The sequence below is a fragment of the Cucurbita pepo genome, chromosome LG10 (genome assembly GCF_002806865.2).
Source record: "Cucurbita pepo subsp. pepo cultivar mu-cu-16 chromosome LG10, ASM280686v2, whole genome shotgun sequence".
In the NCBI taxonomy this organism is placed as follows: domain Eukaryota; kingdom Viridiplantae; phylum Streptophyta; class Magnoliopsida; order Cucurbitales; family Cucurbitaceae; genus Cucurbita; species Cucurbita pepo.
This window is the reverse complement of record NC_036647.1, coordinates 9,690,754-9,713,470: the sequence shown is the minus strand read 5'-3', so window position 1 is coordinate 9,713,470 and position 22,717 is coordinate 9,690,754. Positions and strand designations below refer to the sequence as shown.

General features: G+C 37.9%; 2 protein-coding genes across 4 annotated transcripts; both read right to left on the bottom strand.

Moving 5' to 3' along the window:
* Positions 1–213: 213 nt before the first annotated feature.
* Positions 214–7,719, bottom strand: LOC111804567 (UDP-N-acetylglucosamine--dolichyl-phosphate N-acetylglucosaminephosphotransferase-like). The gene is made up of 11 exons (XM_023689421.1): positions 7,298–7,719; positions 6,036–6,123; positions 5,546–5,637; positions 5,310–5,428; positions 3,631–3,746; positions 3,433–3,560; positions 3,248–3,334; positions 2,010–2,070; positions 1,894–1,934; positions 1,680–1,800; positions 214–506 (listed from the first exon to the last, which is right to left on the bottom strand). The coding sequence occupies exons 1-11, from the start codon at positions 7,660–7,662 to the stop codon at positions 447–449; spliced, it is 1,278 nt and encodes a 425-aa protein (XP_023545189.1). The 5' UTR covers positions 7,663–7,719; the 3' UTR covers positions 214–446.
* A 1,072-nt stretch (positions 7,720–8,791) lies between these two features.
* LOC111804155 lies at positions 8,792–22,003 on the bottom strand. Of its 3 annotated transcripts, XR_002816468.1 has the most exons (5): positions 21,809–22,003; positions 20,341–21,516; positions 17,695–17,769; positions 9,082–9,282; positions 8,792–9,001 (listed from the first exon to the last, which is right to left on the bottom strand). XR_002816468.1 is itself a non-coding variant. In XM_023688862.1 (4 exons), the coding sequence occupies exons 2-4, from the start codon at positions 21,253–21,255 to the stop codon at positions 9,166–9,168; spliced, it is 1,107 nt and encodes a 368-aa protein (XP_023544630.1). In that variant the 5' UTR covers positions 21,256–21,535; positions 21,809–22,003; the 3' UTR covers positions 8,792–9,165. The 3 variants fall into 3 exon arrangements, 2 of the variants coding, with proteins under 2 accessions (XP_023544630.1, XP_023544629.1); XM_023688862.1 differs by having other exon boundaries at positions 8,792–9,282; positions 20,341–21,535; XM_023688861.1 differs by having other exon boundaries at positions 8,792–9,282.
* Positions 22,004–22,717: the final 714 nt, after the last annotated feature.

Here is a 22,717-nt window from a genome sequence, read left to right as displayed (position 1 = left end):
CCTATCAGAGAAAAAAGAAAAAAGAACGGCATCTCCACTGTTACCAGCAACTCCAATATGCAAGAACGGAATAATGGCCAGATATTGACATAGCTCAAATGATTAATGCATATAGTATCGATCAAGAGATTATAAGTTTAAATCCCCACCTCATACGTTCTCGAGCTCAAAAATAACAAAAAAAAAGACTTTGGCTGCAGTAAGGTAAGAACGTAGCAAAAGAACATTTCAGAAACTTTCATGTGATCAGATATCAACCATATAAAGAGCAAACTTTTCATTTGCCACACTGTTAAATATAAACAAAGTTCTAACTTTCTAAGCTAAAATCAAATCATATTCTTTTAACTCAACAACAGCAGAGTAAACCGCTTCAAGGTCGAACGTCGTATAAATGACGGTATGATTTTGAAATGCTTCAAAGTGAAGATTGTTTTGTTTTTGCATCATTTATACCATCCAGTAAGCAAATACCTCAGCAAGAAACAGAAGCAGCAAGAAACGCCCTGCTCACAGATAAATGTAACAACAATTATACATAACAAAACATGGATGCATTCGTGATACGAACCAAGGCATCAATCATGCAATATAAACTTCAAGGAAGATGTGAAGAAAATATTGTTCAAACTATCACATGATGTTGTCGTTCGTATATTAAAGAAGAATAAAGCTTCATTTATTCTTAGATGGTCATAGATTTTGAGTGGATGATAATTTAGAATTATGGTATTTCTTTAACGGGTCAAGTTGGTAAGGATCATATATCCCTTTCTATTCAATTTTGTGATCATAGAGGGACCCCCTTTACCATTCTGTATAAATCGACTATTATATTTTTACATATATGGTGAAGGGGTACATTCAATCTTTGTTTGTCTATTAGTTCACCGTTCTTCGTAGGGTAGAAGAGCTTGGTTCAAATCTTGTCTTCGCAAAATAAGTTTTTGTTGTCTAAATTTTGGGTGGGTGATAATTTAGAGTTTTGGTGTTTCTTTAATGTATTTTAAAACTTATTTACCTAGAGGCAAATTATGGTCATAAAATATACACACTGGTTAATTATGTTCATAAAATATAAACGTTACAACTTAGAAGGTTAAGGGTTTTAATTTTGAGACTATATATAAAGCCATGTATGTTGTCTTCTAAGAGACCAAATGTTTTCTTTTAGCCAATGGCTAAGTTTCTTTACAATTCTATATAGTTTAGATTTCATGTTTAGAATCATTTAAGCTTAACATGATCAATCTTGCTTGTGAAGTGATTCGAATCTCAATCACGTGTTCTTGCTTTGAGATATTTAATCAACAAGGTAATCCAAATTTTACTTTCCGTTGGAGCGATTCCTTATCACTAAGGCTAAGTGTTCTTACCTTTTCCTTTAGCCATGACTAAGTTTCTTTGCAATTCTATATAATTTATATTGCATGTTTAGAATCATTCAAGCTTGACACGATCAATCTTATTACTTGTGGAGTGATTCAAATTTCAGTCAAGTGTTCTTGCCTTGAAATAACAAGGTAATCCGAATCTTACTTAAACGGGGATTAATTCTATACAGTCATGTTCATAACGAACTAAGGGGATTAATTCTTCTTTCTTTTCTTGTTCGGGATGCCTTTGAATAGAAGAAAAACAAAACAAAAAAAGAACAAAACAAAAAAAAGAAAAATCACCTGGAAAACAAGAAGATAGGTGCAAAGTGATTTCTCTGTTTTTCTCCCAAATATTCGCAAGAAAAAGTTCACAAGTGTTCCATCATTTGTTCCAGTCAGTAGTCCACTCTGTGGATCAAATCTGAGGGCAAGAAGATATAAGAAGACTAAACTATGCAGCAGTATTATTTTTTCCCCAAAGAAAAGAAGGATAATAGGATAGGAAAATGCATACCTCGGCAGCCGATGACGTGGACACGCAACAAATCCAAACAACTGCAAACACGTATCTTACACGTTAAACGATGAAAACATACAGATAAGTCTTACGCACGGAGTAGAGGATCGAACCTGGGGGAGTGACAGAAGGAAGTTCAGAACTTGAGGGAAAAAGAAGATCAGAAGAGTTTCACTGCATCAGGAAGGATATAACAAAAACGAATTAGAAGATTATAGTTAACAAGTCTTGAACCAGTATCTTCAAACAAATGTCATTTGGCTGTGAATCATTTTTTTTACCATTTGGTCGAAGGTAAGTCTTGAATAATCGAAAAAAAGTAAAGACTCAACTCAAGATTCATTCGTTTGAACGAGAAGGAAAGACTCAAATTCTTCTTTCACTCTTTCACTCTTTCACTCGGTAAATAGGCTGGACGAGAGAAGAAGGTAAAGCAATTCCATTGCCTCATCTTCAAGAAAGAAAGAACACTCTGCAAGGACTTTTTTATTTTCCATTGAGTACGTTTATTTATTATTATTATTATTATTTTTGTTGCTGCTTTGGAGCATGTCCAATCATCAACATGTAGAATCAAATTTGTCTATTGCGTGGGGAGGGACAGAATGAGAGATGAAGAGCTGAATCTCAATGGATTGTGGCAACAAGGCCACTCTGCCACAATACCATTAGATTAATAAGGGTACAATAGTCATTAGATAAGAAGTTTGCTAGAACGAGATGAGGGTAGTTTTCGTTGTTTATGCATGAGCATACTCGAGTAAGGGCAGCAAGGCCACTCTGCCCCAATACCATTAGATTAATAAGGGTACAATAGTCATTAGATAAGAAGTTTGCTAGCACAAGATGAGGGTACACAATATTTTCGTTGTTTATGCATGAGCATACTCGAGTAAGGGCTCCAAGTTTCTTGGATTACATGGACATTCTATGATTTAGGGAAAAAGCTAAAACCTCAGACCCTTTGGAGACTCGTACAAAAGAAATCTCTTTTGGCTGATTTGTGATCAAAAGAAGTAATCCAATTTTCAAAGATAAATGAAGATTTGTGTAGTTTCAGGCTTCCTCTCAAGCAAAACTACACAGGAACTAATTTGTTTTTTCTTCTTTTCCTTTTTAAGTGTTATCCACTTATATTTGTGAAGACACAAGCAAAGGCAGATCCCGTTATCACTTAATAATCCCGGAATCCCGATCTTTTTAGATATCTAGAGTTCATTTTGAGTGCTCAAGACCATTAGCCCATCTCCTCCTCGCCGTTTTTTTGTGTATTCCGTCTACTTGACAATGAAATGTCAATTAAGTTCTAGGGAAGAAAAAAAAAAAGCAAAACTTAGAACAAAGTACGCACCTAAAATGGCCTAGAATCCCGACCACAGCCATAGTCATCCCAGCAAAGTATGTATAGGTATCGCCAACGAAGACCGATGATGGGTACCTAAATCACGCAAGCCAACAAAAGATGTTGAGAAGACCAAAACATCAAGGAAAAACAGGTAAAAAACTATACGATTTTCGTAAAGCACGATAAATTACCAATTGAAAGCTAGCAAGCCTAAGGATGTGGCTAATAGGGGTTGAACAAGATATATAGAAAATGCATGGGCCTGCTTGTACTCAGGATCTGTTGACGCTCCAATTTGCATAACGTTATGAACCAATATCTGCAAATTGCTAAGACATGTCATGCTCAAGAAAATTGGGCCCCTTTACTACAGCTTGTTCAGTACTTACCGCAAATGAAATGACAACTGTTTGCCCAACTTCCAAGCCATTTAAACCAGCATGAATGTTAATGGAGTTTGTACAGAACACTGCCAATAGTCCCATATAAAGCTTATATATCCATCCTGTGTATCATAGTGTAGTAGAAATTAGTATCTCGATCACCAAATTATTGGAGAGCTAAGCCAAGTTAGGATTACGACATTAACTCGTTTGAAATGCTGACCAAGTACATCAACATTGACACCCACCACTAGTAGATAGTTTCCTCTTTGGGCTTTTCCTCGAGGTTTTTAAAGCGTGTCTGCTAGGGAGAGGTTTCCACACCCTTATAAAGAGTGTTTCGTTCTCCTCCCCAACCGATATGTGATCTCGCGAGAAGTTATTACTGAAGTTACCAATGTGTTAACTGCCTAGGAAGCAGAGACTTATGTGGCCACCGGACTTAGAACTGACGCTTAGTTACAACACAAGCTTCATGCTACATATTAGTTTAGAACGGCCAAGCGACATGCAAGCAAGCACTGGTTCTCATCCTTAATAAAGTTCCTGGCATAATAAAAGAGTACAACACTTTCAGAGGACTGTTTCTAGATATATACCACAACAGTTTGGGGGAAATGGCTAGCTCCTGTGAGATCCCATACCGATTGGAGAGGGGAATAAAACATTCCTTATAAGGGTGTGGAAACCTCTCCCTAGCAGACACGTTTTAAAAAACCTTGAGTTGAAATCCGAAAGAGAAAGCCTAAAGAAGACAATATTTGCTAGCAGTAAGCTTGGGCTGTTACAAATGGTATTAGAGCCAGGCATCAGGCGGTGTACAAGTGAGGATGCCGAGCCCCCAAGGAGGATTGATCGTGAGATTCTACATCGATTGGAGAGGGGAACGAAATATTTCTTATAAGAGTGTGGTAACCTCTCCCTAGCAGACACGTTTTAAAAAATCTCGAGGCAATGAGTTACAAACCATTCTTCTCTTACAACACATCCTTGTAAACTAGTAGATCATTGCGAGAAAATGCAAAATTTTATTAGCGAATTAAGTTATATCACAACTTTAACCCTCCTCACTTGTGGGTTTGAAAATTTCAAAAAGGCCTAACAAGTGAAATTAATATTAATGAGCGAAGGAAAAATATTATAGGAGTTAGAACACTCGACCTCCTGCTCTAATATCACGTTAAATCACCACTAGACTCATAAACTTAAGCTAAATATGTTACGATAAATTTAATTATATCAATACTTTATCAAAAGCACTCTCTTTAGATTAACAAATTCTCATTTAGAAACCTCCTCTTTATCTTGAAGGGCTTCATTACTCAGGGACGAGTATCTTTGACTCATGGTAGAAATAGGCAAAACTCAAGGGAGAGAAGACCGAGGAGCACAAGTGTGAGAATCCCATATTGGTTAGGGAGGAGAACGAAATACCGTTTATAAGGGTGTGGAAACCTTTTCCTAGCAAACGCGTTTTAAAAATCTTGAGGGGAAGCCTGAAAGGGAAAGCCCAAAGAGAACAGTATCTGCTAGCGGTGGGCTTGGACCGTTACAACAAGAGAATTCTCGAACAAGCATAACTGAATTTTAGAATACTCCAAAACTTGTGACATTGGATCAACATAGAACAACATTGGATCATGCATTCTATCTCCAACATAAACATATTTTGTCTGAAATCTTACCAAGATCTAAGACATCCATTCCAAGGTATGGAATCAAAGGCTTCGGGATTATAATAGTAGTGTGTCCAGCGTAAGCCATCAACAAGGGGAGAGCAGCAAATGATGGCAGTAGCAGTTTCCTGATCTTTACCGCAAATAAAAGAAGGCAGGTCAGAATATAGTCTTAGAATTACTAAAGCACCATGCTACATGACGTCTTAGATATGAAACAAACATTGAGTAAAGAAAATACTCACACTCTCCAGGGGACATCAAGAACATCATCTACAAATCCAAGCAATGTCATAAAGCAAATAGATGCCAAGGCTGCATTGTACTCAACAAGCCACTGCATTGTCACATTATTTAACAGTTTAATCTTTGAAAAATTGACACATAAATTTGACAAAACTTATGCAAGTGCTTGCTTGATAAAGTTAAGAATAAGATAAAAGTGCCTTCGTTGTTGTGGAATAAGAAGCCTTCGTATTTTAATGCATGTATTTAATTTATTCGGAGCTATTAGAGCGGGATCCACTTTTTGGGGAATATGGGTCAAACTAAGGCTTTTATGATCAACATCTCCCCACCCTCGCCAAAATATGAAGAATAATTAAAGAATCAAATATATCAATTAAAACTAAATTAAATAAAAAGAAGAACAGTAATCTACTCAATAGGAAGGAATTAATCCATAGCTATGAAACAAATTCAAATGGCAAAAATCTTCGTAAGCTTGGGGCTCACATTTGAATCTGATGTGAAGTTAAAATACTGAAACGCAATTGCTAAGACCAAGAAGGAAATCCCCACAACAATTCCCAGCGACTCAGGCCTGCAAAACACAATGAAGTATCAGAAAGTGCATAAAAAAGGTATATGAGATTTAAAACTAGGAAATATAGATGTCTTATAACAAAAGTTTAAAAACACATCATGTGTGATCCTACATCGGTTGGGGAGGAGAACGAAACACCCTTTATAAGGGTGTGGAAACCTTTCCCTAGTAGATGTGTTTTAAAAACCAGGGAAAGCCCAAAGAGGACAATATCTGCTAGCGGTGAGCATGGACCGTTATAGATGGTATCAGAGCCAGACACAGGCAATGTGCCAGCGAGGAGATTGTTCTCTGAAGGGTGTAGACAAAAGACGGTGTGCCAGTAAGGACGCTGGGCCCCGCAGGGGGTGGATTTGGTAGGGGTCCCACATCGATTGGAGAAAGGAATGAGTGCCAGCGAGGACACTGGACCCTGAAAGGGGGTGGATTATGAGATCTCACATCAGTTGGGGAAGAGAACGAAACACTCTTTGTAAGGGTGTGGAAACTTTTCCCTAGCAGACGCGTTTTAAAAACCTTGAGGGGAAGCCCGAAAAGGAAAGCCTAAAGAGGACAATATCTACAAGCGGTAGGTCTGGACCGTTACACATCATGAGTCAAAAACAATTTTTTCATAGAAGTAACTATCCAAAAACAAAAATGAAAATTGGTTTCTTTACTTACCTCATTTATAAATGCCACCAGAATTTCAATTACCTAACGTTGTTCTCATTGATCACATGAATTCAGTAACTGCCTACTATATATCCCTAAAATATCATTCATAATATATTAATTCATGAATAACCAGTTCATAAAATAACCATAACTCCGACACTTATTTAGGACAAATAAACTATTTTATGCCCAATACCATAGGCTAAATCCTCCAGCGAAGATTCATGATGCTAATTCCTCAAAAAAAAAAAAAAAAAAAAAAAAAATTAGAGACAATAAATAGATTATCTGTAATTTTGTGTTATTTAATTGATTTTTTTAGTTCAATTTGGTCTACTTGGAGCTTGGCAATCAGAAAATTGAACCCATAAACATTCCGAAACCTAATTTAAACTAGAAGTCACCCAGAAAGTTAAATCAAACTGAACAAAAATTCTGGCAAGCAAAAACCAAATCATGTTCTCAAAATGATTAAATCTAATCAGAGTTATCAATTTGAAATGAAATCACTTACACTTTAACAGCGCCTTGAGGGGTACCCCGCTTGTTGATATCATAGCCAAATAAATTACGCCTAATAACGTATCTGGAAGCAACAGGTATCATCCACAGAGTGACAAAGAATCCAGCAAGACTGAGTCCAGCATTGATGATGATTGATCTTCTGAGCTCTAGGTCGATCTTGTAGCGGTAGAAGATGAGGTAAAGGTATGGGACAGAGAAGAAGAGAATGAGCTTGAAGATAAAACCTGTTTTCGGCGGCGCAATGGGCGGATCATCCGATATTATTGGGGATTTGCTTTGGTGGATCTTGTCAGTTTCTTTGGGAGAAGGTTCTTTGACCGATGGGTTTGCAGAAGCTCTCTTGCGAGCAGTCATGGCGGACGATATTGAGTCTCTGCGCTTCCTAATCTCTTTTTCTTCTGTGATTTCTCATTTCTCAAATTTAATTTGGAATTAATAAAATTTTATGACATGTCTGTTGATCATGTGTCATTGACCAACCAAATAGCGCCAAGTCAGCAAGCTTTCTTCCACGTGGCAAACTAAATGTCAAAATATTGTGCTTTAATTTAGTTTCATATTTTTTTTTTTAAAATAAAAAATGGATATTTAAAATGGTCGTATTTATGTAGGAAATAAATAAATAAATTTTAAATTTTGGATTGAAGAGATAATTTTAAAAATTCAATTTACACAACAATAATTTTGCCCATCTTTTTTAATTTTTTTTCTCTAATTAATTAAATTTTTTTTTGTTGCCTCCATTGTTCTTCAATTTAAGAAGACAAAGAATAGTCGAGAATAAGACATCATTTGACAATTTTTTTGACGATGTTCATGTAACTTCAACGAGAGGTCCATCAATTATTCAAACTGAATGATCAAGGTGTAATTTGAACTCGTGACAAAATACTAATTTCAGTAATCATGCAATCAGACTGCTCCAAAATCCATACTCCATAATATTTGTATATTATGCTTAACAAAAAAAAGCAAGGCAAGATAAGTGTCGGGAGAAACTGACTAACTGAGACTGAACTATTGAACCGACGAGATCGAACCAACGATAATTTACCAACTGGAGGCAGTAACTGATCTGATTCGATATCTAGCTAGAAACTTATAATCAAATCATCCACCATTTTAGAACACGAAGAACAATAAAAAAAATAAGTTACATTCAATTTAGAAACACAAAGAACAGTTGGGAATAAGACATCATTTGACAATTTTATTGACGATGTTCATGTAACTTCAACGAAAGGTCCATCAACTATTCGAACAGAATGATCAAGGTGTAATTTGAACTCGTGAAAAAACACTAATTTCAGTAATCATGCAATCAGACCGCTCCAAAATTCAGACTCCATAATATTTGTATATTATACTTAACAAAAAAAAGCCATACAAGATAAGTATCGGGAGAAACTGACTAGCTGAGACTAAACTATCGAACCGACGAGATCGAACCAACGATAATTTACCAACAGGAGGCAGTAACTGATCTAATTCGATATCTAGCTAGAAACTTATAATCAAATCATCCACCAATGAGAGAAATTTACCAAAATTTTAAAAGAATCAAAGATCCTTCTAACAAATGAAAGAAAAAAATGCTCAGCTCTAATGTCAAGGGAATACAGCTGAAGGGTATGTTGTATCCTGTTGGATACTTATATACCTTTCTCAATGTGAACTTTACACTCAGTACAACCTAAAATACAACATAAAATCAAAACCCTGCAGGAATATATATATATATATATATATGTATATATATCATGATATTAGTACCTCAAAGAAGGTATCAAACTCTTCTATATCGCCTTGAAGTGGAGAGCGAAAAACAGCCAAATAGAATGTACATAACGTACTCGGTTACGTCGTATGGGCACTGTGTGTCCTCGACGCCCAAATGCCGAACACTAGGAACCAAAAGACGAACAAAATGGCCCAGTATCGTGCAGGTCCATATTTTATTCTGGTAAGCACAAACTGCAGAAATGGAAAGAATAAATGTCAAGAATTGCAGCTGAGGTTTCTCGAACTATCTCCTTTTACGATTAATGCCGATGTAAAAGTATGTTAAACGATTAATGCGACGAATGGGTACACAACCCTTCAATGTGGACTTCGAGTATATACGTATACAAGTATACCATATTTTTACTATTACTTGAGAATTTTAAAATATCCCATTGAAGAAATCTACCGATCCTTGAAGATAAGGATTCACCTTTTGTTGATTCTTACGTGTAGTTTTGTAACAGCTCAAGCCCACCACTATTAAATATTGTCCAATTTGACCCATTACGTATCGCCGTCAGCTTCACAGTTTTAAAACGCGTCTACTAAGGAGAGGTTTCCACACCCTTACAAGGAATGGTTCGTTCCCCTCTCTAACCGATGTGGGATATCACAATACACCCTCATTGGGAGACCAACGTCCTTTTTGGCATACCATCCGGTGTCTGGCTCTGATACCATTTGTAACAGCTCAAGCCCACCGCTAGCAGATATTGTCCATTTTGGCCCGTTACGTATCGCCGTCAGTCTCACGATTTTAAAACGCGTCTACTTGAGAGAGGTTTTCATACCCTTATAAGGAATGCTTTGTTCCCCTCTCTAACCAACGTGGGATCTCACAAGTTTACTTAATGGCTTCTCGGTAAAAACCATCGCCAAGAATAAGTATGAATAGGGATCTGCCTAAGATAAGAGAAAGCTTCCTATTCAATCCAGCACAAGAAGTTTTCAAGTACATCAGATGGCTGCATTAACTAACTTGGTGAAGTCAATGTCAACGCAGCCCACAGTTCTCTCGGTAAAAACCAAGTAGCCAACTGTCGTGCATATTCCATCTACAACCACACGTTGGAAAAAGTTGTCCATCTAATTCAGAGTCAATTTATAATGTGGAGGCAGCCAAATAATAACCAAAATAATCTATTCAACAACACTTGCAACAGACATCACCCCAATTTTTTGGGAGGGAATCAAAACCATCCTAACGCGTTAGTGTCTACTTCACGTAAGTAGACCATTACTGTGAGATCTCATATTAATTGAGGAGGAGAACAAAACATTCTTTATAAGGGTGTGGAAACCTCTCACAAACGCGTTCTAAAAATTTTGAGGGGAATCCTAAAAGGGAAAACCGAGAGAAGATAATATCTGCTAGCAGTGGCTTGGACTATTACAAATGGTATCAGAGCTGACATCGGGCGACGTGCCAACAAGGAGGTTAAACCCCGAAGGGGGGTGGACAGGAGGCAGTGTGCCAACAAGGACGCTGAGCCTCAAAGGGGAGTGAATTGGGGATCCCACATTGATTGAAGAAGGGAACGAGTGACAGCAAGGACACTGGGCCTCGAAGGGAGGTGGATTGTGGAAACCTCTCCCTAGCAGACGGTTTTATGAACCTTGAGGAAAAATCGAAAAAGAACAATATCTGCTAGCGGTGGGCCTGAGCTATTACAATTACATCTTTCTGGCTTAACACTAACTCAAATGTTTCCATTCTACAACACGAGTAAATTTTCAACGCAACAATCAGCAAGGAATCAACGTACTAACAGCTTCAACCTCAACTTCACTCGTATCTTTAATAAACGAGTATATGGCCAAGAATGGCGCAATCATTCAGAAACTTCGTCTTTAAGGAAATGCCAAGCAATGAAGTGGAGATGCGGAAGACAATTGAACCCTATTGATATAGAAGAAGTTCAGGCACTATCAATCAACCTACCCTAGACCAATCTCAACTTGAAGAGAAAAAGAAATTCAAATGAGTCTGATAATGATGAGACCAAGAAGGCTCGGCCAGCTACATCATCCAATCACTATAAGCTATACCAAACAACAAACAAGCTCATAAAAGAGTTCCAGCGCATCAGAATAGTTCAGCCACCCCTCCATAAGCACAACGTTTGAGAAAGAAAATCAATGAAGGGCAGTTAAATAAGCTTCTAGGTGTGCCTAAACAATTGCATATTAACATTGTAATCTATGTGCAAGTATAAATCTATGATGCAAAGTTGTAACAAAGATTCAAGTAAATACACATTCAAGATGGTTGATGGACGGTGGATACTTGGGAGAACTTAAAACAAGAACTCCGCTCACAGTTCTTCCCAGATAATGTTGAGATAATAGTGAGAAGGAAGTTAAAGGAGCGGAAGCATATTGGAAATTTCTGAGACTACGTTAAGCAGTTTTCTAGGTTTACATTGGATATTCGTGACATGTCCGACAAAGATAAGGTCTTCAGTTTTGTTGAGGGGCTGAAGCCATGGACGAAGACCACGCTCTACGAACAGAGTTCAAGATCTTTCCACGGCCTGAACGATTGTTTGACTATAGCAACAATCAATCCCAAGAGGTAAAGCGGAATCAGGCTTCTGCAAATGGGAGTAATAGAAATTACTTATCCAACTCCCCAACCAAAGGTAAGGAGGTGACAAACTCAAAGATGGAGGAAGGGAGGGTGAATGCTCCCAACAGAGAGGTAGAACTCCATGGCCGAAACCTCACAACAAGAACGACCATAGTCAAGGGCCCTCGTGCTGCTTCATAGACAAGGGGGTCCTGTTAGGTTATGGAGTCTGCTGCTTATTTATAGATTAGTCAATGGTTATACATAGTAAAACTATATATGGTATATGACATATAAAGTAAATTTTCATAAATAGTAAATAGCTATGTATAGTAAAAATCTATATCCGATAAAGCTATATATGGTAGAAAGTTATATATAGTAGTAGTTATATATGGTAAAGCTATATATAGTAAGCTGAACCATATATATATCCCATCAGGCAACGCTTTGAAAATGTACTTTATGTACTCTTTGTATTCTCTATGGTGTACATACCTGAAGTCATCAATACAAACCTTTTTAGTCAGAGTTCTCCTTGCATTTTCTCTCTCCTGTTCTTTGTGTTCATCTAGATCAAGTGTGTGCATTGTTATGCGATCCTTAATGCTGAGATCAACTGGAAGCACGTCGAGAGATCTGAAGTCAGTCTCATCTTACATCGTTGAGTTCGTGGAGAGTCGGTTGATAGAGACGTCAACCAATTGAGTGGGGGAAGATGTCACAGTCATGCTTGTCCAAGGTGTGTTGTCTGTGATCACGTGTCGAATGTCCCAGTCGTGCTTGTCTAGGGCGTGTTACCCATGTTAGGATCGCACAACAACGCACACACTCGATCTACATGAACACAAAGAACAGGAGAGAGAAATTGCAAGGAGGAATATTGGCTAAAGATTTATATTGATGACTTCAGGTATGTACAGTAAGATAGAATACAGAGAATACAGAAAATATATTTTCAAAGCTCTGCCTGAGGGGATATATATATGGTTCAGTTTACTATATATAGTTTTACCAGATATAATCATCTACTATATATAACTATCTATCATACATAGTTTTACCGAATATAACTTTTTACTATACATAGCTATTTACTATTTATGACAATTTACTTTACATGTCATTTACCATATATAACTTTACTATGTATAACCGTTGACTAAGCTATAAATAAGCTTCAGACTCCATAACCTAACAATTCTCCCACTTGAAGACTGATCCAGTCAACCAAGAATTTCATTCTCAAACGACCATCAGCATCTTCACTGCGCCGTACCAATTAAGGCTTTGCACAACCTAAATTTTCCAACATCAACACATTTTGTCAACATGTCTGCTGGATTTTTTTGCACCCTCTATATTCTCCAAACACATATCACCTTCTTCCACTAACCTGCAAGTGAAATAGTATCGCCTTCTGATGTGTTTATCTTTGAATGATAGATTAGGTTCTTCACCAACTGTATGGCACTCTGACTATCTGTATAAAGAATCTTCTTGCACTGCTTCTTGCCTAATTCATCTAGACAGTCTATCATCCAAATCATCAACTTTCCAGCTTCAGCTATTGTCACGTACTCAACCTCAGTAGATGAAAGAGCAATGCATTTCTGAAGCTTGGACATCCAACTCATTGTTGTTCCATCTATAGTGTAGATATATCCAGATGTGCTCTTGCTAGAGTCTACATCTCCACAAATCAGCATCCACAAAACCTTGTCATAACAAAGTGAAGTATTGGATGCACCTCTTAGATATCTCAGAAGTCACTTCACAGCTTCCTAATATTCTTTCCCTGGGTTTACCATGTACTTTCTAACATTCCACTGCATGTGTTATATCAGGTCTAGTGCAAACCATAGCATACATCAAACTTCCAACTGCAAAAGCGTACGGAACTAATGTCATGTGCTCACATTCCTCAACTGTCTTAGGAGATTGCCCCTTTGACAATTTAATACGATTTGCCAAAGGGGTAGTCTTGGGTTTAGCATCATTCATCCTGAATTTGGACAACACATTCTCAAAGTACTACTCCTAAAATAGATTTAATGTGCCAGCAGATCTATCTCGAGAAATCTTCATCCCAAGAATCTGCTTCGCTGCACCCAAATCTTTCATCTCAAATACTGCAGACATGCTCGCCTTCAGGTAGTTTATCTCCCTCGTGATGGATCCAGCAATCAGTATATCATCCACGTACAGGAGTAGAAACACATAAGAATCAGTGTATTTCTTGAGATAACAACACTAATCCTTTTCACTCCTATGGAAACCGCTCTTGCACATGAGAGTCAAACTTCTTGTACCACTGTCCTAGTGTTTGTTTCAGTCCATACAAGCTCTTATTGAGCTTACACACCATGTGCTCCTTGCCTGGAGCTGCAAACCCTTTTGGTTGTTTTTACATCCATTTGCTCAATGGTGCAAATTCTCCAATGCAACAATGCTCAACAGAATTCGGATAGTAGTTAATTTCACAACCGGAAAAAAGATCTCAGCATAATCAATGTCTTTCCTTTGTGAATATCCTTTAACTACTAACGAGCCTTGAAACTCCTTTTGCCATCTGGTTCCCCCTTGATTTTGAACACCCATTTGTTCAACAGAGCTCTCTTTCCTGTAGGTAACTCAGTCATCGCCCACGTATTATTCTTTTCAAGTGAGCTCATCTCATCATCCATAGCTTGCTCCCACTTGGTTGAATCTCCCCCCTGTAGGGCCTCATCAAAGGACTCTAGTTCTCCTTCGTCAGTCAGCAACAGGTAATGTAATGAAGGTGAATATCTATCTGGTGCTCTCATAGTTCTGGATGATCTCCTCAACACCTGCTCAGGTGCAACTTGCTCCACGTCTGGTTCTTCAGCAACCATCTCTAAGAGTTTCTTGAGCTTCTGTCGTAATATCACTATGTGAGTTTTCTGGCAACTCAAGCTCAACTCCCATTTGCTTTGTAGTCTCAGAGTTTATCTTCTCTCTGTCTGTACAGGACATTTTCATGAAAGGTCGTCACAATGTCTTAGGATTTTCCTATTCTTGTCCTCCCAAAACCTGTACCCGAACATGTCAGAGTCATAGCCTATAAAGTAGCACTTCACAGCCTTAGCATCAAGTTTGTCTCTCTTCTCTGGATCAACGTGAACATACGCAGTACAACCAAAAATTCTCAAGTGAGAGTACTTGAGTTCTTTCAAATAGGTTGTTGTGTTCATAGCATCAGCCCAGAATGCCTTTGGTAGTCCAGAATGAATCCTCATGTTTCTTGCTCGCTCATTCAATGTTCTGTTCATCCTTTTTGCACACCATTTTGTCTTGCCTTACTGGGAATTGTTCTCATAAATCCAATTCCCTCAGCAGCACAAAATGTTTTAAACTCTGATTTGTTGTACTCTCCACCATTGTCAGACCTCAGGCATTTGATCTTCAAGCTGGTCTGATTTTCAACTTCGTTTTCCACTTCTTGAAGGTGATAAACACATCTGACTTGTGTTTCAAAAAATAAACTCATACCTTCCTGCTGAAATCATCGATGAAGGTGACGTAGAACTTTGATCCACCAAGTGATGAAACTGGAGATGGTCCCCAAACGTCTGTATGGACCATTTCCAACCGCACTTTCTTCGATTCTCTGACAACCTTTGTGAAGCTAACTCGTTTCTGTTCGTCCATAACACAGCTCCACAAAGACCCATATCAACAGATTTTAGGCCTTCTAAAACTCCTTTCGCAGTCAGCATCTTCATTCCTTTGACGCTCATATGTCCAAGTCTATTGCGACATAGACTTGAATTAGAAGCACTCTCAACAACAGCAACCATATTTATACACTCTGCAGTAGTGTATAAGGTTGCGGATTGTGTGCCACATGCAACCATGACACCCTTCACAATCTTCCACGAACTCTTTCTAAACTTTGTTGCATAGCCTGTGCTATCCAACTATCCAATAGAGATCAGGTTCTTCTTGAGACCAAGAATATATCTGACGTCTTGTAATGTCCACTAATTTACTACTGGAATTTGTATGGAGACATCTGCCTTCCCTTCAATCTCTAAGGTTTAGTTGTTGGCAAGATACACCTTCCCGAAATCTCCTGATTTGAAATTTCGAAATAATTCCTTACTTGGAGACGAATGGAACGATGCACCTGAATCCAAAATCCAAGATTCAGTCGAGCTGTCCACACTAAAGATTAAAGCATCCTCAGTATCTTCTGCTGTATATATAGAACCATCATCATCTCCAGATTTATGATTCTGCTTCTTCTTCAATTTCGTACAATCTGTCTAAAAGTGCCTTTTTTTTCTCAGCTCCAACACGTTACGTTGGGTTTGTTTGGAGATTTTCCTCGGTTCTTTGATTCTGATCGCCCATGTTTGTTTAGGCTCTTTGATTTACTTCTTACCCTTCGATCAACACTGAGAGTATTGCCCGATAGTCTTCAATTTCTCGTTTGCGAATACTTTCATTAAGAACTACATCTCAAATTTCATCAAACTTCAGTTTATCAGACCCTCGGGAACTGTTGATTGCGGCAACAACAGTATCCCATGACTCAGGTAAAAATGACATCAAAATCAACGCTTTAATTTCATCCTCGAAATTAATTTCCACCGAACTCAGTTGACTTGCAATCATATTGAGTTCATTTATATGATCAGCAACAGATTCACCTTCAGACATCTGTAGATTGAACAATCTCCGCAACTAATACACCTTGTTCATAGCCAACGATTTTTCATACATATTCGACAGCGCCTTCAACAAATCTGACATTGTCTTCTCCTTGATGATGTTGAACGTCACGTTTCTGGATAGGGTCAACCGGATCAACCCTAAGGCTTGCCGATCCTTGAGCTTCCACTGTTCAGTGGTTATGGTATCCGACTTCACCCCCAACAGGGGTTCGTAAAGATATTTCTGGTACAGATAATCTTCAATCTGCATCTTCCAGAAACCGAAATCGGATCATCGAAGTTCTCAATTCCAATCTTTAAGTTTTCCATCTTCACAGATCGTGGTGAATTTCGTCTAATCTGATACCAGTTGTTAGGATCGCACAACAACGCACACACTCGATTTAAATGAACACAGAGAACAGGAGAGAGAAATTGCAAGGAGGAATATTGGCTAGAGGTTTATATTGATGACTTCAGGCATGTACAATGAGAGAGTACATTTTCAAAGCTCTATCTAAATATATATATATATATATGGTTCAGTTTACTATATTCAGCTTTACCCGATAATCATCTCCTATATATCACTATCTACCATATATGGTAAATAGTTATACCATATATAGTTTTACCGAGTATAGCATTTTACTATACATAGTTATTTACTATTTATAACAATTTACTTATATGTCATTTACCATATATAGCTTTATTATGTATAAGCATTGACTAAGCTATAAATAGGCAGCAAGCTCCCTAACCTAACAAATCCAGGGCCGCATGCCCTTTCCAAACCCCTTCTCCTTACTATCACGCTGGTTAGGTATTTACGATCTTGTTATATCAATACAGAGGTGTATATGGCCATTCACAAAAATCATGTCTACACCTACCATGGCTAAAATGCCCCAAAATGTACTATAGGAGTATGTGACTAGTTGTCTATTCTTCCTATCCGGGTTCTAAGCTCTCAAGTCGTGGTTGTTGCTTATTCGCTTTTAACCTATAATATTGATTTCTTTCAAATTGTTCTCCACTCATTTCCTCGCTAACGTTTTATAAAACATTTCTCTCAAACATGACCCAAGGCTCGACCATACGTTAAGATTGTCCACAAAATTCGACTTTCACACGGCGGACTTGTTCATTGAGTTAGAACAAGTATCGCACAATCGTCGTCTGGCTGCCACATGATTGTGATTATGACACCCGACAACTACATTTGAGTGAGACCCTTAGTCCATTCTACCGGTCAATGCGTTACTAATTAATAAACGGTTTCCTACGATAAAAGTAAAAAAAGATGCCAGAAAAACAAGTTTAGGGCCAAATAAAATGCATTATACTCACAAAGCGGAAGAAAACCACTACTGTTAACGCACAAACTCCTCCGAGAAGAATATGAAGGCCACTTTTTGCAGTTTTCTGCACCAAAATAAAATTCTTTAAGAGGTATTTCAAGAAAAAAATCTAACGCGATCAAAGGATATCAATGAATGGAACAATTACAAAACCCCATAGCATAGGCACTCCAAAGAGAAACTAACGACGACATACGGTCGATTCAATTTTATATTGGCAATTATATATTTGTTAATGTTCTTAAAAAATTGTCTTAATAAAATATAAACTCTACTGTTATTTAGAGTAATTTATCAATAATAGCCTTCGATATTATGTGTCGATATATCCATAAATTTGAGTTATCCTTAATAGCAACCTTGGCATATTCATCCCCGATATATCCATAAATTTGAGTTATCCTTAATAGCAACCTTGGCATATTCATCCCCGATGGCAAGGAGGAACTCTACCCCCAAACAAACCCAAGTTATAACAATAAGCTCGCCAACTAGCTTTAATTGTAAACCTGACTCGACTATCAGGGGTCCGGATAACTATAAAACTGGCTTATGATATCTTATGACGTATGATTGTACTCTATGAGGATTACTAGGGAGTTTACTAGTTAGTTTCCTTTTAGTGAACCTGTCACGAGCAGCAGAAATCCACAGTAGTAACTTAAGAGTTGGTTAAACTTTAGAATGCATGAATCTTATGAGAACTTATGATTGAAGTCGAGGTTGTGCCTTGAGGGCCAACGATACAGGACTAGAACTATGATGATGATGAAAGAGACTAGTAGAACGACAATTTAGAAGACCTAGAATTCAAGGGAAATTATGAGGGTTGGAGGTCTAGATAGGATCAAGAACCAAGAACTTAAACAAGTTTCCATTAAATTACCCTCAGTTGAGCTTTGGTAGAACGAACTAACCTAGGGTGTATCCTAGAAAGAACTTACTCCAAAAAACGAACTCCTAGAACAAAATAAGACACTAAACGAATGAAATTTATTTCATAAGACTTAAGAACGAACTATGAACTACCAGCAAGCTGCTTACTGTATACTCAATCCTACTTTTTCAATTTTCTTCTCAGGTGCAGCCTGATGTAGCGGTTCAGGCGGAGGCGCACGTGGGCGTTGGCCATAGGGAATCAAGTCATATCCAAGTCTAGATTTTCTTTCATACTTGTCTTTTAAATAGTTTAAACTCGTAATATTATATTTTGATGGTCTCCGTTTATCCTTTGTTAAATCAAAAAATCTCATTACTATTTTAAATGAATTTCATATGTGCATGCACGTGTTTAAGATTTTAAATTTTACACATTTTTACTTATTTTACATTAGTGAGTAACGGTTCATGGCTTGAGTCCCTCAAAAAGCAGGTCGTTACACTAGGAGAATTCCCAAGAAGTCACCCAACTTAGAATTGCTCAAAGTAAAGCATGCTTAACTATGGAGTTCATATGATTGAGCCACCGAAAAGGAAGGTGCACCTTATTGGTATAGGTAGTGACTTTCAATTCTTTTAAATCTTTCTTAGTTATCCTATTCCCATGATCGCTCTCATTCAGATGTGGTCTCGGTTCATTCATGTACCACTCTTTGATTCAGGTGTCACATGCCCACCAGTTTCCGCTTTGGTTCGTCCACGAACCACATCTTATTGGGAGAGATATCGCTCTAGTATCATTTGTAACGACCTATGCCCAAGATTCAAATCAGAATTCAGAATCCAAATTTAGCACCTGATGGTCTTAACATTCTTTTGCGACATGGTCACGTTACTTACTCCTTGCTTCTAAGAGTGAAGAATATCCCTACAAACCAAGACGAGACCTTCCCGCATGTTTTGTCCTTACTCACATGCATCCTAGGAGAATTACCATGTCACCCAACTTAGAATCGCTTCAAGCAAAGCACACTTAACTTAGTTCATATGATTGAGCTACAAAAAAGAAAGGTGCACCTTGTTGGTATAGGTAGTAACTTTCAATTTTTTTAAGCCTTTCTTAGTCATCTTATTTCTCATGATCCCTCTCATTCAAATGTGGTCTCGATCCATTCATGTACACCTCCTTTACTCGAGTCTCACATAATGTTTGAAGAAGACCACTGAAGTAGAGAGATGAAATGAACGGTCAAGGAGTGGACTTTTTGTGGAGTTTGTTTGTAGGTTTCTATTCCACTTTAAAATTTGATTGTGTACAAAATGATTGATTATGTGTTCCTTTTTTCCCTTTTTTGTGGGGAATTAAGTAGAGGTTGTGTGTTTTTTGGTTTGGTGGTGGATGGTTGCTCTAATGGAGTATTGATGGTTCCCATGTCTTCAACATAACACAAGAACTCATTGAACGAGCAAACCATAATAGAAGACAATTGGATTATTATTTGAAACTAAAAAAGAAGGCCTAAAACTCGAGTACGATATACACAATTTACCCACTTGCCCTTCCAACTAAGCGGCGACATGGCAATCATCATGAAAAAATCTACCCTATTTTTGTCAATAGTTTGCTCCTCTACCCCAATTTTGTAATTTGCAGTACTATGAATTCCAATTTTAAAATAAGAGAATTTAAATGAACCATATCGACAAGAAAGATGCATCTGAATTACTATAATATAAAACAACTACTAAGACTTACCTTCCCCACACGAGGAGCTATTAGGCAAGCGAGCGTAACGGTGAGCAGACCTGTAGCAAGGAGAATTCCAGTACCCTCAACAGCCCACCTGGTTGCAGGATTTTCGGCACGAACGACATTTTCTGAGATGGTATTCAAATGTTCAGAAACAACCTGGGAGGCTGCACTAGAGTTATTGTTGCTAATATAACTATGAGGACTAAACCACAATGCAATTTCACTAAGCCGCTGCCTGCGGACAGCAGCAACAGCATCAGGATCTATATCGGTACTAGCAATTGTCTGCATAGGATTCGGTTCCCCACGAGCAGTTCTTTCCCTTAAAGCTTCATATTCTTTTAAAGAACTCACAACCTTTCTAAAGTCATCAGTTCTAATATTTTCCGCAATACATCCACAAATTTCACAAACAGTTGATCCATGGCTGACAAACCATTTGAGAGCACATGCATAGTGTACAAGAGCAAGGTCACTCTTGCAAGAACACCCAAGCTCCACTAATGCATCTTCAAGATGACATGAACCCATTTCAATATCAGCTTTGCAAATGAAAACCTCCCCATTAGGGCCTATGAACTTGATCGAACCAGAATCCCCTTTAACGTTTTTTTTCAGCACAGAACAACCATCAACATGTTCTAGACTTTGCTTCTCGGACGTAGAATCCCGATCACTTTTTCTTTCTTCCATTATTGGAGGAGTGATGCCTAGAAATCCTAAAACAGCATCACCTCTCCTGTCAGATTCGCTACATTGACACACACGACAACTTGCCCCAGATTCCTTGCCTACACTATGGCGAGACTGACAACCGAGATCTTCGTTCTCGGTAGTTGAACAACCATTCACTTCAGTGTTGTCATCTACTCTCTGCAGCAAATTTTCCTTTCCCATATTATCAGTCGTGGAGTACATAGATTTAAACAAGCTTGTTCTACTCTTGGATTATAGCCATTCTACTTCAATAAATCCAATAATCAGCCAATTCAGGCATAATTCCCCCGGGCAATCAATGAAAATTAGACAAGATCACTACCAAGCAGTAGAAAACTGAGGATACGAAACAATCATCCTGACGAATTCTATACCAAGTAATACGATCCGCCCAGTTTAAGAATCGACCATCAGTCTAATGTAGCGAAGCAGCAGAATAGTGTTCGTCGGCGAGCAAAATCCCTAGAACCGTGAACTTGAACTGAACAATTCCAATCAAGAACAACAAATCAAGCAAGATCCTCAAGAAAGAAACAAGAAACATCAACAGAAACAGAACTAGATCGCTCGAATTCCACAAATTACGACCAAAAGAGAATGTTCAAAATCGAAGATAAACTCACTTAATCAAAAACAACGTAGAAAAATGGAAAAAGAAGTACGAATTCCCATAGTTGAAACAGCATTGAAACGAAATCAAAAGGAGAATCCATAGAATTATGCAAAAGTAAAAACAAAGAAATGAAAGATAGACCTGTTGCAGGAATCAATTTGCAATTAGGGCTGGGAAATCGGCGAGTGATTGAAATTCTGCCCTCTCCTTCATGTGATCTACTCTGCATCTGCCCTTCGGGTGGCCAAGCGAATGCCCTGAGAGTGAAAGAGAGAGAGAGAGAGAGAGAGAGAGAGAGTGGGATTTTGCTAGCGACGATATTGACTGATTCTTGACATGCTGCCAACACCACACAGTAGGAGAAACACCGTTCTTTTATTTTCTTTTATTTATTTTTTTTTATTCTCTAAATTTTATATTTAAAAATATTTAGTATATAAATTTTAAAATATTTCATAAAATATATTTACATGAACTATTGATTACTCAATTTTGACTAATTAATAATAAAAATTATAAAAATAAATAAATAAGCATAATGAGAGTAATGTTATGTCTAACGAACTCGTTCGAGTCAAAAATTGGCTAGAGGTTGAAGACACTGGAAGACACGTTGAAACATCTCGGGTTTATATGGGTTGAGTCGAAAAAAATCTTTTGGACTAACCCAAAATTTCAGGTTAGGTGGGTTGGTGATCGAGCAACGTCAATAAAGTTCACAATCCAACCCAACAATCTTCAAAATCTACTTATGCATGTCTAAGGCGTGTTGTGGATGGCCGCATGACAGATATCCCGGTCTTGCTTGTCCAAGACGTGTCGCCCATGGCCGCATGCCCGTGACACGCTGAAACCCTACCTTGGACTACTTTATTGCTCTCTTTTACCGCTTTCATGTTGTATTATTTCTTTCTTGTTTTCTTTAAGAGTATGACGTTTCGGCGAACTCATGGCTACGCTTGGTAGACATGAAATGCCTCAAAATGTACTATAGGGGATGCAACTAGTTGTTAAATTCTCCCTACCTGAAAAAATTATATACTGTTTAAG